The sequence below is a fragment of the Malaclemys terrapin genome, chromosome 19, assembly GCF_027887155.1.
Source record: "Malaclemys terrapin pileata isolate rMalTer1 chromosome 19, rMalTer1.hap1, whole genome shotgun sequence".
Classification (NCBI taxonomy): domain Eukaryota; kingdom Metazoa; phylum Chordata; order Testudines; family Emydidae; genus Malaclemys; species Malaclemys terrapin.
Window position 1 is genome coordinate 19,664,074 of NC_071523.1, and position 17,193 is coordinate 19,681,266.

The following is a 17,193-nucleotide window of genomic DNA, read 5'->3' on the forward strand; positions in this document are numbered from 1 at the left end:
CTCTCTCTGGCCTTATACCACTCAGGGTCTGCCTGATTAAGAAACGAGCATTCCAAAGTTAAATACACAGCATTTTCTAACGGCACCACGGCTTTTGCAACCTCTCTGGCCGCTATACTTAGCATCCTGATCAAATAGGGAAGGAGGACTGGTTCCATTTCATTTTCTCCTCCAAGCGGTTCTATAACTTAAAGCCATTCCCGGAAGGAAGAAATGCCCTGCCTGGCTAATCGATCGCTATTGAGTGACAACTTCTAAGTCCTCTGAGTATTATGCTTTGTTTGTCCATCAATTTGTCTAAGTGAAATGTGCTCAAGGGGGCAGCCCTGTCTTGGGAAAACAAAAGGCTGAAGGGGGTCAAAGTTCAAGGGAAAGCCAAGCTATTGGGTGGGACTGATGAAAGCTGCATGGGGGAGCTGAAGATATGTCATCTCCTTTTCTCAGGGAACCAGACAGCACCTATTTTGATCTGCCTCCATCCAGTCATTCAGGAAGCAGTGAGGTGTCTAACCAAACCGAGGTCACAATGGATGTCTTCCAGATGAGGAGTATGAATGAATCAGTCATGGTGAGTGCATTCAGGTTACAAGAAAGATAGTAACTTTAAATAAGAGGTTGTTTCCCTCCTGGGGGACTGGATGGCTCAAGGGGCTACTAGTGGGATATGGAGGCATTTATTTCTGTGTTACTGGCTCATAAGCCAAACAAAGTCAGTGCTGGCCAAAAGCCATTGTATGGGTGAATGGAATAAGCAGGGCTCTTCCATATTAATTGTACCGCATTATGCAGCCACCTCATACAACGGCCAGGAAAATAGCAGTCCCTTATTAATAAGTTTCACTGGATTGTCCAACGAGGTGCCTGTTTCAGAACAGCACGTGGGTTAGTGTCCTGGTAAGACATGGAGTAGAGACCACCTCAGTACAGCATCTGTCAGCTTGACCACGCGCTGGCTCTCTTTTGTGTCACCTGGCAAAGGTGCTTTCCATAGACCATAGTGGTCCCTGTTTGATTCTTGTCTGTAGAAACATCCGGCTAAAACACAGAGCAACTCTGACCACTTGATGACGGACTGCCCCCATCCATATACTCAGCAGGAGCAGCTATTGTTATTGCCCCATGCCCCAAAGTATCCCCCGTGGGAGCAACATGCTAAAATCAAACCCCTGAGACAAGAAGGCAGCAGAGCACAGAGGGAGGTGCTATTGGAGCTGGAATAGTTTAAAGCACTTCAGTCATAGTAGCTGCACTGAGACACTTGCTTCATGCCTCTGCTTGCTTGAACTCGCAAGACACAGGCTCCCGGATATAATGAAGGTGAAGAGCTGTGCAAGTACCATTTAACAACATAAATAACCTATAATTGCTCAAGTATAAACACGCTGCGTGGTAAAAGTCATTTGTAAGATATTCTACAGGCATAACTCAGTGAGGGCCCACTCCTGCTCCCACTGCAGTCAAGAGGAGCTTTGCCATGGCTGGGATGATTTAGTTGGCGTTGGTCCTCCTTTGAGCAGGGGGTGGGACTAGATGACCTCCTGAGGTGTCTTCCAACCCTAATATTCTATGATTCTGTGGCTCTGAGTGGAGGCAAGATTGGGTTCTTAGTACTTTTGTCTGCACAGTCTCTCGGTTAGGGCTAGGAAAAGAGATGCCACGTCCATCAAGGAGAAAGGGTTTTAAGCATTTATTGGATGTGATTGATTCTAAGTGGGGAGAGAGCAAAATAAAACCGAAGCTCCCTAGACTGAGGTGGGCTTTGTTCTCTGATTTTCTTGCTGTTTCAGACAACGGCAGTTTGTAGGGAATTTTTCCATGCTCACCAAAATTAAGGCCCAAGACGGTGTATCTTTATTCATGTGAGCTCAGCCTAACTCATGCGAGTAGCTGGTGAAGTTACTCAGGTGAGTAAGGTTTTTGTAAGATCAGACCCTTCATTTTGTTATTAGGAACCTTCACAACAATGGCTATAACAAAGTAAATTCATTTGTTGAGTAGAGGTTTAAAAAGCACCAACTCTGTATTCTCAGCAAGTTCCTCTCATAAAGTTGCCAGCATCACTGATCCACAATATGCAATTTTTATGTTACTCTTTTACAAAATGCACCAGAGCCATCTGTCCTAGTATATGCAGGGAATGCCGGCCCTGGGCCTCAGACTGGCCCCAGATCGTACTTCATGGGCTAATGCAGACACAGAGGCTTGTGCAGTCCAGTTTATCTAGTGGTTGAAAACCTGGATAGTCCGGGCAATGTGTTCTTTCTAGCATTTGGATCCACTGCCTTGATATTGATCGCTCAATAGGTCTGTTTTCCTCCACACTGTCCATTAATCCATGTACTGATCTGCAGAGAATGAAAGCAGGGCTGGTTCAGGTAAACCTGCACTCACAACCCCCCCCTCCCCGCTAGTGTTAATGAGATGGTCCCATGTTCCGCTGCTGCGGGAAGTGAACATGAGCTGCTTCCCACTGGCTGAGCGCTCCAGAGGCAGGGCTGGCTCCAGGCACCAGCTTAACAAGCAGGTGCTTGGGGCGGCCAAGGGAGAGGGGTGGCACGTGCGGCAATTTGGGGGCGGCAGGTCCCTCACTCCCTCTAGGAGCAAAGGACCTGCCGCTGAACTGCCGCCGCCGATCGCGGCTTTTTTTTTTGCTTGGGGTGGCAGAAATGCTGGAGCCGGCCCTGTCCAGAGGGATCAGAATGTTTCCCTCTTTATTGTCATGGCCCTCGCTGGGACACATCACAGGCTCTCCTGCCCTCCTCTGGAACAGGAACCTCCACCCACTATTCCCCTAACTCTTTGCACAGACAGTGAGACACACACATGGTTCCGGATACTTTACTTATGCTCTTCGCACCTCAGCCCTGCTTTAGGAGGAGAGGAGATCTGGGTCCTGTGCATGTTCTTGACCAAGTCACTTCCCCTCTCTGAGTCCCTGCATCTGTCAGCCCAAATGGCAGGCCCACCATGTCCTCACAGAAGTGTTGAGAAGCGCAAAGCATTATTATTCATAGAAAACACATACAGGATCTCTCTGACCTGTCTAGATTAGAACTGTTCGCTCCATATGTCTCTGCCGCTCTGATGCGCGGTTTGCAGAGATTAGTGTGTCAAAACTTCCCTGTCAAACAGGTTTGGTCTCCTGGGAATGTCCCCTCTTTAACGGCAAGCACACAGACAAGTGCTCAGAACTCCTGCCCATTTATTAAATCTCCCTCCTCAAACCTCCTGCTTCCCTCCTAAAAGTCCTGAGAGTCTCCTTCCGTCTGCACTTTTCCCTCCTCTGTGGGCCTCTTTCCCTCTTCTCCGCAGCCTTTGTCTGCCTGGCAGACGGATCAGGTGGACAGCGAAATGCTAATTGTGGTGCTGCCCCAGCCTTTTGGCCACGGCCTCCCTTTTCGTTATTCCTGCTGTAACATAAGCCGGGCCAAGTGTGAATTCCATGCAACCGGTTATTGCAGCTGAGGGGGGGCATCCTACTGCCCACATCATACTGCAGGACACATGCCATGGGCTGATGAGCATGCAGGATTCCTAACGTCCTGGCTTAGAACAGGGGAGCATGTGCAGAGGGTGTAGCTAACTGCCAGTGCATGTTAGCACTAGTTTGATATCATGAGCTGTTAGTAAACATTTATACTGGCCCAGCTTTGGGACTGTACATTATATTGCTTAGCTCAGGATGAGATGAGTCCAGCTGGTACTATCTGTCACCACTAGAATGTGTAGCAGGCTCACAAGTATAAAAATAAAGGCACAGACACATGATCCTGTTGGCCTGAAATAAAAGTGGCCTATGTGTTGAGTAAAGGAGGTGGCTGTTAGCTCTTTTTTCTGAGGCAAAGTGCTCATGAGGTTTAGAGAGATTTCTAAGGGAAGCAGTATAGTTTTGTGGTTACTGGATTCCAGGGTTCTACGCCCAGCTCTGCCACTGATTTGCTTTGTGACCTGTGGCAGGTCACTTAAACTCTCTGAGCCCTGGCCTAAGCATCTGCAAAAGAGGGATAATGGTGCTTCTTTACTTCATGACCTGGGGGTTGTGCTGCTCAGTTCACCAGTCTTTGTAAAGCATTCCTCCGGTGGAAGGCGCTGTTATTAAAGATGTGACATGAATTCTAGCCCACCGCTACTAGTTTGTTGGAGAACCACAGAGAGCAAATCCATAAAGCGGGTGGTGCATAGTGTCCAGATGACATGTCAGGTCATCTGATAAATACCACACTGTACAGGCTCCTGCCCTTGCCCTCGCAAGAGAGACAAGGTGGGGGAGGTCATGTCTTTTATTGGGCCAGCTTCTGTGGGTGCGAGAGACAAACTGCTGAGCTTCCACAGAGCTCTTCTTCAAGTCAAACTTGCAAGCTTGTCTCTCTTACCAACAGAAGTTGGTCCAATAAAAGATATGACCTCACCCATCTTGTCCCTCTGATATCCTGGGACTGACATCGCTACAACACCACTGTATTGTTACCCTTACAATTCAAATGACATTTCCAACGTCCGAAAGGTGCCATGCAACCAGAGCTGCATTTTCTTTAGTTTTTATCCTGACTAAAGACATCTTTAAGCCACCTCTCCTATCACTCACGTAAAGCTTTTCATCTCTCTCTGAAGGAGACAGTGTCACAAAAGTTTTGTCGGGAATACTGGGTTATTGGTCTACAAGATTAAGGGGTATCTGGTGTTGAAATTATTATTATCATTATTGGGTTGAGTCCTAGTAGTTCAAGAAGGATCCCGTCTCCTCCCATGACAAGAGGCCAGACAGTGTGTGTGTGCCTGGCTGTTGAGGGTTTTCATTCAAACATGGTACTTACCTGCCAGGTCTGTAATTGTACCTGCTGTTTTAGCAAGTAGATTGTATATTCTATTCAATGCGGAGGGCCACCTTGTTTGTACCTTAATGAGAAGAAATATTGCATGCTGCCTTCTGTGGTGACACACAAGCCCCCTTGGTGCCCACAGAAACTGGCAGATGCAAACCAAGGGGCTTATTTTAAATAGAAAATATTGGGCCATGTTTTCGATTGAGCCTGCGGTTAAGGCACAGCAAAATACTTGTACTGTGTACTATTTCCTGCAACTGTCCATAATGGTGCATGGAAACAGAAGTTTTCATATTGAGATCAGATAATTGCACATGCAAGGGCAGTTACAACAGGAGAACCGTTCTCTGATCGGTGCAGACACATACACACCCACTAGGGTTTTGGAGATGCACCCGTTGTGCCAGCTTTTGAAAATATGACCCACCGTGTATTAAAAATTCCCATCCATTCAGAAAACCGCACAAAACAATCTGTCTCAAACCAAGGGACAACTCCACTGATATGGGGCTTGTGGGCTGTGGCTTTCTTTCTGCCCCATGTTCCTGATGGGATTGAGAAGCCTCCAAGGATATTGAGATATAGCTCCATTATGAAGTCTAGCCAGGCGTAAAGTGCATCTCATGAAGGTGTCTCCTGGGCATCTGGCTCAGAGCGCCAGGCACTCCCATCTCTCAGGAGGAGAGCAGGCTAATTCTGGAGCTACTGCACATCTGAAAAAGATCGTGTAAGCGGGTGTTTGTGGCAGACCTGCCAGTGACTAGCTTTCCAGTGTTTAATTGTATGCACAGCAAAGATTCCTTGCAATTTATGACATTGTTAGACTTTTGGTTTGTGCAGGGGTTTGCAAAAGGCTAGACGGAGCTACTTAAAGCACCAAAGACTTTTGAATATGAAATTAAGAAATGCTAAACAAGTTTGGAAATGGTCTGTATTTCCCCAATAGGTACAACTATTGCAATGCATGGCTTGTCTACAGTAAAACTCTAAAGGCTTGAAAGTTGACTCTGCATAAGCCTCAAAGCATTTGGATATTTCTCTGCTTTTCTGTGGCCTAGAAATGTCCTGGAAACAAGCATGTCAGGAAATGTCTCACATCCTGGGTGCAGCCAGATCAGAAGTGCCACCAGGGTGGCCTTTCCCATACGGATGTGCTGTTTCTGATTCCAGTCCTGACTGAACTGAGGACCTGAGGCAGGGTTGTGTTGTTGAGGGAGGGGAATTATCCACCATTCTTCAAATCTGCACACAGATTTGGTTCAGGTTTGTCTCTAGTATGGGATGAAGTTTCTGGTAAAGTTCTCACTTTATCCAGACCAATTTGTCTCACCCTGGGCTGTCACTGACACTCCTGGATCCTGCACAGTTCCCCTGACTTTGATGATGTTCCACCCAGAAGCAGTTTTTAGCATCCAGGATTCCTATAGCATCTCTCTCGAATTCTGCCAGTGCTTGGTATTGTACTGCATAGCGCTGTGCACTTGGATCTCTAGCGTAGACGTTAGTCAGGCGCCAGCAGGTGGGAAAAAGCAGGTTTTCTTTGTGATCACAGCAATATTATTGTGGGTTTAAAATCACTCAAAGCTGATGTCACAGTAATCGTTAGCTAGCAGTAAAAGAGAATGAATTACTGGATTAAAACAGAAAAGACATGGGGCCTCTTTGGCCACAGCATCGATTTCCTGCAATTATTCAGAGCTGTTGGGTGACTCTTGCTCTGCCCCAATACCTGTGTGTGTGTGAGGCTGATAGTACACCTGGGATTGCTGGTTAACAAGAGCACTTATTTTTAAAGGCGGAGTTTCATGTTTAAAAAGTCCATGAGCTACCAGGCAAAAGATACAAATCTTCTTAGTGTGAAGAGATGCCGGATTAGGCCACGTGAGTGGTGTAGCATAGAGTTAAATGCTATAGCTGGATTAAGAGCTGGACAATATTATGACCTATGCACATCTGTGGCTGTACATGCTAAGAGACAGGTCGTCGGATCTCACGCTTCAGGCTGTAAGCTGATCACCTGGGCCCCACGGGCAGAATTGCCAAATATATTGTGAGTTTTTCACCTCCTTCTGAAGCACCAGGTAGAGGTCACTGCTGCAGGCAGGATGCCAGAGCTGATGGGCCAGTGGTCCGATGTGCTGCATCAAATCCTATTCACCTGTCAAGTGACTTTCACAGTGGAGAGCGGACCTTCACCTTCCTTTAAGGGAGGTACATTCAGGGAACATTAAAGAAGCTTATCACTGTCTCCCAAATGTAATGTTTGCAGAGATAATGGAGCAGACACAATCTATTCAAGGAACCAGCACCATTGTTCTGCACTCTGCTAGGGTCACTAATCAGACTCTGACATCCTTGCTGTGGACACTTCCACTCTCCTCCTCTGCAGCTAATAATCCCCCACCCCACTCCCACCATTTGCTTCTATGTTATTGGCATCTGGCTCTGATGAGCTGTTCTTGGACCATACTGTCAATTGAATTCTCTTGATCCAGACCTAACAGCACCTCTGAAGCCCCTCACTACCAGCAGGGATTTTCATCAGTCCTCAGAAATTGGAAACTCCAGAGTCACAACCCCAAGGTAGGGGAGAGATCTGTCAGATCCAAAACATGGCTCAGATAGTGAATGTCACTGAATTTGCCTCCAGCCAAATAGTTGTTTGTGCCTAAGATTATTTTTTAAATGTATTTTCTGGGAGGTTGGTAGGTGAGTGAGACTGTTGTCATCATGATCATTCACAAGCTGCATTTGATGTGAAGGAATCTTATAGTCTGATTTCATGTTGGAAGAGGATTGATTAACAGTGTTGCAATGTAGCTGAGTAAAGGGAAGTCTTGGTGTTTTTCAGGCTTGTTAAGGATAGGTAGATCATCTCGTCTTGAAAAGAGGCAATCCAATGACGTAAGAACATTGAATGACATAAGAATGACATTGGTTATTGGTGGGGAGAAAACCCAGGAAATCAGCCACCCATCAACTAGCTGTTCTGTGGCTCTGAACTGTCAAGAACTTCCCAACTAGTGAATCATGTGTTCATTTTTCCTCTCAATATTTTCTTGTAGTTTACTGTTTGGTTAGTGGATCATGAGTTGCTATTTAGCTTGGATTGCAGCATGGGGACATTTGTGTGACTACACTCTGGGAACTTCTCTACTGATTCACTAAAGGCAATCTGCTCTTTTATGTGTAAGAGATAATGATGTCATCCCACTTTATTCCTTCGGAGATGTTTTCCTAGACATGGTGAACAGTAACCCTGTGAGCTGAGCGTGCCTCTTTCTGCATTGTACTCGTTATCAACTCCAGTCCTTCAGGAGCAAAAGAAGGAAACCCTGTTGATGTCATATGGATAACAAACCTTAGGAGGAAACTAAAAACAACCCCTGCCATATATCAGAATCATGGGATAGATAGATAGATAGATAGATAGATAGATAGATAGATAGATAGATAGATAGATAGATAGATAGATAGATAGATAGATAGATAGATAGAAAGAATGAATAAAGGCCAATGTCTACATGTGCCCAGCTCCAGAAACACAGTATTTGAGTTATCCCAAAGTCACTTCATGCACTCATCAGTGCAAATCTGTTTGCCTTATTCTACTGATAAAAGGTGCAGTTCAAATGGCTTTTAGCTCCATTGATCCTCTACAAGCAGCTTTTTGGGATTAAATCCAGCTGAATTTAATTATGGAGAAGGACCCTCAGACTCCCCCTTGGTAGGGACATTTGGTACAATCCAATACATCATTGGGCAAGCCTCAGCCTGCCCTGTGTTTTAATGAATAGTCATGAGGGAGAGAAAGGGGTGGGCCTGAGTTTTGTTGTTAGATGCAGATGACAGAACTAAGGGAGATGGAAAAAGCGAGAAAGCCAACAAACTGCAGACAGGTAGCCAGCCCAGCATCCCCGGCGCTGCCTCTCCCTAGTCACTTGCCCTTTTCTTTACGTTCCATTATCGTATGTCGATTAATACCCTCTTTATTTTTTCCATCCTCCCCTGACCCCATGACTCCTGTGGCGGGAAAGTGCCTAGTTGTTTTTAAATTCCAAGAAGACTAAAATGCTGTATATTAGCGACCCAATGCAGCATTACACCACGGTAGGTGCTACCTTTTCTGAACAGCATTTGATTTATTATTTTTCTTTCAAAGGGAATGTCCTCTCCCCCAAGGCAAAAGGCTCTGCAGAATATTGCGCTCTCATTCTGTTTTCTTGAGTTCTGCGCCTGTTGCTATATGAGAAATGCCACGCGTGAGATTCAGTCCTCATTCAGGCAGGGTGGCCCAGTGCAAGAAGGGGCTGATGTAGAACGGAAGTTGGATGGATGCTTGCTTATGTACTCTTCTGCACATGCAACAGATCATGTTGTTTTAGCACCAGGAGGCACTCATCTGTTCTGACCATCAGGCAGGTTGCAACTTTATGGGCAACTCCAAAGTGTTGCAAGAGGAAATTTCGCCAGATTCTACTTCAGGATGGGGTGGTTAAAATGTTGTCTCCTTAGTTGGCATGTCTCTGGTGCACTCTCCGTATATCTAAGATGTGTGTTGTGCTTTGCAAAGTCTTCAATGCGATTTAAATCTCCGGCTGAGGTAGCTGTTTGAAGCGCCTGAGTCCCACATGAATACATCTGTACAAGCCTCTATACCCTGCATTGTGGTTTCTCCCGTATCTTTAACTAACTACAGCTCTGAGCTACAGTTTAAAGAAACAGTCGGTCTTCAAACTTCTTAGCTGCTCAGCAGCACCAAGGCACTAGTGCATCCTTCATTTGGGACTTGCTCATTTGCAGAAACCACGGGAACACTTGCATCTCTGTAATGCTGTGTGTGTGTGCGCGCACGTGTGTGTTTGTGTCCCTAAATAGGTTTCCTTCTGCAGATTAAAGGTGCTGGGAGATTATGACAATTAGCACTGGACATAGATTCTCACATATACATTTTCAACATGGTCTATAAACAATATGATGCTGTTTTAGTGTACAGATTTTGTTTTTGCTGTTCTGGTATTCAGGATATATGAGGCAAGAGCATCCTTAATGAATATACAAGGTGAAGGAAAGACATCTATCCCCAAATGCATTTCCTTTTTAAATAACAAAGAATTTTTTTCTGAGGGCAGTTTTCTTTTTGTATTTATTGATGAATAAGTATACATATAGAGTAAAACAGTGTTGCAATTCTTGGTTGAAATTATTGAATTGCTTGTTTCTGTTTCCACATGTGGTGGCTTGGTTTCGCATTGTAATTCTGTTACTCTGTGTGCCATTATTACAGTGATATTTCTATTTAATGTTTATTTGTGGATTTTTCTTTTAAAGGGACACCACCAACTTGCAATCTGATCATTCTCAAAAAAAGGAGTTAAAGTCATTTTGGGTACGACAGCTGCCCCTGAAGCCCACTGCTGACATTTGGGGATTTACAACCACAGTTTCCTATTTTTAAAAATAATCTTGTTTCTTTTGCCTGTTGCTTTGTGACAAGTTCACACAATCGCCAGGGGAAATCAACTATACTGGGAAACAGGGAAACTGACCGTACCCAAAGTGCTTTTAAACGCACAGAGAAAACATAGTGGGGGAAACAAGGGGTGAGGGTAATACTTTTGACTAATCTCTATGGACTATGTTTTGGCACCTTTGCTCATTCTGCGTGTAATTTGACTTTGTATTGATTTAATTTATTTAATTTACTTATGTCAGCTTATAGGAGTGCTAAAAAGAGAAATTAAAAATACACCTCTACCCCGATATAACGCGACCCGATATAACACGAATTCGGATATAACGCAGTAAAGCAGCGCTCCGGGGGGGCGGGGCTGCACGCTCTGGTGGATCAAAGCAAGTTCGATCTAATGCGGTTTCACCTATAACGTGGTAAGATTTTTTGGCCCCCGAGGACAGCGTTATATCGGGGTAGAGGTGTATTGCCTAAGTGCATCAATTTAAAATAGCTTACCACAATCCCCATCTCTCAAACAATTCCCAACCCCAACAATTACCATTGTAAATAGTTTCACAGATTAGAGGCAGAATCCAGCCCTTCGGTCTGTAATCTGTGATGTTTCTGTAACCATGATAGGGAACACATTTTTGGGTAGAAATGTGAATTTGAAATGGATGGTGTGTCCCGTTCAACGTACAAATGATCACTTAGGTTGCTAGACATGAAGCTCTTGTTCTCACAAATAGAGTGGTTTACTTTTATCAGAGGTGTTGTCTTTTGAAAAGAAGAGTGTCTCTCACACTCTGAGAATCCGTGCTCGTGGCAGTGGGTCACTTCTGATTTATCTGCACGTTGTACATTGTTCTTGCACACAGGCAATGCACACGCTAGGACAGCTGGCTGGAGTGGATGTTGTACTGTAAATAGTTGCACATTATTGTTAACATCGAACCCTTCTCCACTTCGGCCTTCAAAGTTCTCGTTTGAATATTTGCTACTACCACCAAGATCTGCACCTGCGGCGGCTCCACCCGGGCCCGCGCCCTACTCCGGATTCGGGGATCTGAACCCGACTCCCTTTCGATCGGCTGAGGGCAACGGAGGCCATCGCCCGTCCCTTCGGAACGGCACTCGCCTATCTCTTAGGACCGACTGACCCATGTTAACAGTTGCATATGAATCTAAAGGGGCAGCAAACATCCTTCTGAAAGCACTTATAGAGCATACAGAGCAGGTGCTTTTCAAGTTCAATATCTTACCCCTCGTTGTGGGGTATTTTGAAACACCAACAGGAATTTTGTTGTGTATCCATCTCTTGCAAAATGTCATGGCCCGAGAAAAGCTCATCCTAGACCAGGAAGCCTCTGTTTCATTGTGCTCTTATTTAGAACCGATCACACCTACTACACTAAAATTGTGTGGGAACATTCACACTGGTAGACACTGGGTCCTTTCTCCTGGCAATGATTCGTGCAAGGGACTTGTGTTTAGCTCTAAGTGCTACAGGTCAATGCTTTGCACACTGATGGGAGCGTAGCTTGCTTGCAGGTAGTGACTGACTCAAAGAGTACTTATGCTGACATTGTGAACTCCAGGGTGAAGGGACTGTCTTTTTGCCATGTGTTTGTGACCAATGAGGCATATGACTGATCTTAGAACTATGGAAAGGCAAAGAATAAATAATAATAAACACAAATAAAATATTGCCCAATGGAAAAATGATTCCCGAGAGCATGGTGTATGGACCAAAGCTGAAAACCTTTATTCAGATACTACTGTGATGGGGGTGGATGGCTAGAAAGGATTCCCTCTCCTATGCATTTCATTCCAATAGCTCACAAGTCCTCTGGGGAGCAGGGAACCTGGTGCCGGGGTGGCAGCCTTCGTAGAAGCAAGACGGGCAGTATCTTTGAGAGAGAGGGAGCAGAATGTGAGGCCCCTCCCTACAGGAGCAGCCCTGAGAGTAGAGAGGGGAGGTATAGGGTTGTCTTTTCTCTTCCTCCACCCTCGCTCCCTCACCTGCAGGATGCTCAGGAAGTTGGTCCGAAGTCACTCCCGGCACAGGAGAGGTCAGGTCAGCTGGCTGTGTCCATGGTGGGTGAAATGTGGGCTTGGCTTTCCCCGTGGGGGACGTATGGGTTGGGGGAGCTATAGGCGGTGGTAGCTTGGAGCTGCTCCCCCATTCCCATACTGGACCTTTTACTTACAGGTAAAGTGAGGCTCAGTAAGGCTCTGTCACACAGTCACATGGCGAATTGGTGGTAGGGCTGGATATCCTCAGCCCAGGGGTCCTGACTCTAACCAGGGTAAACGTGCAACATCGTTTAAGAGCTCTTCCTAGTTTTGTAGAATTTTGCAGCAAACATTTCCAACAGACCTCTGGTTTCTGGATTTCTGCAGTCTGCAGAGCTCTTGACTCCATGGAAATAGAAATTGCCGAGACGAGAAATGTTTCATGTTTATTTCCCACTATTCAGGATATAACTACTGAACCAACACACACTTTATTCTTTATCCCTGACTATCAGAACACACATTGCTGTTATTTTTGAAGGATGAATATTTATGTACAGAATGAGAACCCAAAAAATCAGTATGTTGGTTCATCAATGTAAACCAGTTACTTTCCGTTTGTTCCTGAGAAAATAGATTTGATTTTCTTGTTTGACGATGAATGTTTTTGGCAGGATGTTATCTTGGAGTTCATTTTATTACTCCAAGAGTAGTAAGCAAACAGCAGCTCTGTGCTTAGCTGGCTGAACATGCCATCATGAGCTCTGTGGACTGTTTTCCAGATATATTTTGATATCAGTTTAGATGAAGTTTCCTGTGATTATTTCTGGAATTATGGATAGTTCATGAGGTTCTTGTTTATCTTAGGCAAACTATACAGCAGGAGAAGCAGACAGAGGGTTTAATACACATATTTAAGGGGAGAAGAGAGATGTATTTGCAAATGCAAGTTAGATCTTGTTTGACATTCCATCAGTTAGTCACAGAATCCTGACGATCTTGTGGGAGATGTAGAGAACTGGAGGTCTTACTTGGAAAAGCTTGATAGCTTTTTTTTTTTAAAGCGATTATACTGTAAACCAGTAACTTTCCTTTGGGTGAGGTTAGGCTCCCAAGTTAAAACATGTCTCTTAAGTCTGAAATCTGGTTAGTTGCAAGCATTTCAGACTGACTTTGTTGGGGGGAGGAGGAGTGTGAAGAGCTGTGCCCGTTTGTCATGAGAAATCATACTTTTACAAACAATACATTTAATGACTTGTCGTTTAACACATGTACATTTCCAAGTGCGATTATATACTCTGAGCCATGATGTGTGACAGCAGGGACAGTCCTTCCGCCCAGAGCAAAGGGGTTGGTTTGAGAACAGCTCACAATGGTCTCAGCAATGGAAGACTGGATGGTTCAGGGTAAAGCCAGATGGTGATTTGCACATCTGGATTGCTGGGTGAGGTCCAGCTGAGGCTGGGAGTGAGTGACAATAATTACCTGTCTGAGGACAGTTTGGTGGCCTCTGTGCTCTGAGTTCAGATAGCAGCAGACTGCCTGAGCAGAAATACCGAGGGATGGATGGCCGAGGAGACAGACTTGGCCGGGACAAGATGAAAGGAGTGAATGTAGGGAGACTGAAATAGAGTCTGTTCCCTGGACATGATTTCCTCAGAGGTGTCTTGGAACACATGTGCAGGACGCTATCTGGAGGAGGCTTGCACGGCTTGTGCTGTTCCTGTTGTATGGATGAGCTCAGGCTTTGCAGTAGACACTTTTTGGATCATTATATTCACCTAAAAGAGACCCTGTGAAATTGAACAAGGCCCCGAGGCTGGTAGGAGTTATTACAAATACTCTCTTGGCTGTTCATGGTCTTAGTACAGTTGACAAGAATATGTGAGAAGTTGCCATAAGAGAACACGTGAAAAAGCCTATAGAATAATGGGTAAGAAATGTATAACTCTTTCCATTAAACATCACAGGGGGGAAACGGTGGGAAAATTCTGTAAAGATTCTTCATGAGCAAATCTCAGATGAATTCAGTGCTTTAATTCAATGGATGTGTCTCATAGCCACTTTGCTAGAATGTTCAGCCAGAGAATGTGAAAGTCCTTAGCTTCTCCAAGACTAGGTTCTACATATAATAGATCAAACTTCTCTCAGATCAAAATGATAATCTCATGAGAACAGGCTTTTTCATTTGTGAGATTTCCAGAGTGTTCTGACTGCATCTGAATAGGAAACACCAGAGTAGCAATGCTTGAGGAGGAGAATTGACGTATTTCTGCTCTGATCCCAGGTGACACCAAAAAATATGCTATTTTTTTTTAAAGATCACATTTTTGGAATTGTTTTTTTTTCAACCTCAGAAAAAGGCTGGATTTTGGTCTGAGTTTTGGATGTAGAATTAGGTCAGTTATTGTTTTCCCCGGAGTGGTTCTGCTACACTTACATGGTATTTAAGGCCATAGGATTTACCAAATAGAGGAGAACAAATTCCATCTTGTGCCATTGTGACACGGGCATGCCCAAACATGCCCCAACATGCCCAGGCAAGCATATTACACCTATGTCTGACCAGCTTCATGATACTTCACCAAAGTGGGGGAAAAGTAAGAACTAGCTGATCGCCATGGTTGTTGTGAGAGGTTTGTATGGCAAATATTTTAAGAGCTGCGTAAAATGTAGAATACTGTGGTCCCAAACTGTTGGAGATGAAACGTCACCTGAGGTGGGGAGGGTCTCAGGTAACTCAGTCAAGAGTGAGAATAATCAACATCTTTGGACCCAGCCCAGCCTGGTGTTCACAGTCTGGACCAGATGCAGGCCTGAGCATCTACAAAGACAAAAACAAACAAACAAAAAAACTCCAACAAAAGAATCTGAACAGGGGACCCTCAAGGGCTGAGCTGAAGTAAATGAACTGTTTATGAAAAGAGACAAGAAGTCTGGGGCTGCATAGAAGAAGAAGAAGAAGAAGAAGAAGAAGAAGAAGAAGAAATGGCACAAGATGTTATTCGTTACGGAGGTGACAATCTGCCAGTGTGCGCATCCCATGAAAAGTGGATCCCACCTCTCTGGACTGGACCAGTGCTGTTAGGACTGACCACTGGGTGAGAAATACTTTATTAGACTGGAAGGGAACTGGTTAATAAGTACAGGCTCTCGACTGCATTTTATATTTTATGTAACACTGTAACCTGGTGGTTCCAGTCCTTTTACTTGCATCTATTTTGGATCTTTATCTTCAGCTGTGCTAAATAAACTTCTGTCTGGTTTTACAGTGGACACGACCCAGTGCCTTGCACTGAAGAGAGCGCTGACGTGAGAGGAGGCTGGTGGACGGGGTTGCACTGCTTCCATGGAGGCAGCAGATCAGTGTACATTGAGGGTGTCCAGAAGATAAGGGACTGGGCACTCGAGTGTAACGAGGTGGCATGTGCTAATTGCTAGCCTTCAGGGGGAACGAGCGGGGAGGGGCTTGCAGAGCTGGGAGCAGAGCACGGGAGGATTTTCCTCTTTGGGCACAGATAAGGCTCTCTCATGCTGTGAGCAGGTGATAGTGATTCACACTGGACACCTTGGTAACCCCAGAAGTGTCACAGACATCAGCTGTTAATGGAAATATTTGACAATGGAAATTCAGAACAGAGGCCGAAAACCAGCTTTATAAGAAGGCAGGACCTGGCCCAGTACATACAAAACCAGCCAGGATAAATCTGGCCAATTATCTTATTTTCACTCTGCATCAAAGCTGTGCGTTTGAGCGTCTCCCAAACCGTGGACTGCATTATTGCAAACTGCTAACAGACAACATCACTTGTGTAAAATGAATTGTACAGCCTGCCTTTGAAAGGTGATTGCAACGTTAATCCACTCTCACAAACCTAAATAGGGAAACTGGGTAGGTGTGTGCATGAGTGGGTGTGAAGGGGTGAATGGATGGATATGGGTGTGCATGTGTAAAGTGAGAAATAGGCCCTATTTGCAACAATGCGATCATCTTATCGGCGGGTATGTTAATGACACAGAGGGGTGTGTGTGTGTGCTCTGTGGGCTGTATGTACCAAGTTCACCACCAAGTAATTCAGGTGCTGTTTGTGGTATTCAAGACATCCCATGCAGGGGAATGTTTGCTTGCTCCAGAGTGGAGGCCTTGTCAAGGATTCATTTACAGAGTCTGGCAGTACCGCTTTGTATGGACAGAGGGCACTCTAATGACTCTTATGAGTATCTCGAACAAACTTTGCCGCTGTGTCCCTCAGTAAATTGCAACTTTTACCAGATAAAATTCCAACCCTTCCCAGGGCGTCAGTCTCATAACTTTCTACGACATTTGCCTTGGAGGAAATGCCCCTACTCCCCCAAAGCAAACAGCACTTTGTAACTGAAAAGCAGCCTTAAGTCCATGAAAAATCTGAGAGAGGAACAAAAAATGGCTGTGAGACGGATGTTGCTCCATGGTTTAACCAGTGGGCTGGTGGGGCAGGCATGGGGTGTTTTCTCCAGCCCCCCCCCCCTTGATATTTTTATATTTAGGAGTATTACTTTCTTTTTCAGTGTGATCCCACAAACAGAGCCAGTGAATCCAACTTCTCCCGGATTCTGAGGGTTTCCTGTCCCATGGATGCATGCATGCATCTCCTAACAGAGAAAGAGGAGATCTCATTTAAGAGAAGGATCCTTTGTCCTGTTCTGGTGTGAAATATTGTGCAACTCTCTCCCCTTTTTCATCCCTGTGAAATCAACAGGAGTTTGCCACTGACTTCAGGAGCAGGATCTATTGATATATCTGCTGATACACCCCTATTTTCATAGTTTCTGAGCACCTGGGGGCTATGATGAGGTTTGGTTGGTGACATCTGAGCCATAAAACCCATTTGGTGGTCTGGATTGGCAGACGTAACAGTT

At 45.1% G+C, this 17,193-nt stretch overlaps 1 protein-coding gene across 2 annotated transcripts in view; it reads left to right on the forward strand.

Annotated features, from left to right (window-relative positions):
• TP73 (tumor protein p73) overlaps positions 1-17,193 on the forward strand; it is a 74,452-nt gene that overhangs the window by 13,763 nt on the left and 43,496 nt on the right. For both annotated transcript variants that reach the window (XM_054009484.1, XM_054009483.1), the window contains exon 3: positions 445-568. In XM_054009484.1, the coding sequence (XP_053865459.1) occupies positions 445-568 (124 nt within the window). The remainder of the gene's footprint in view (positions 1-444; positions 569-17,193) is intronic.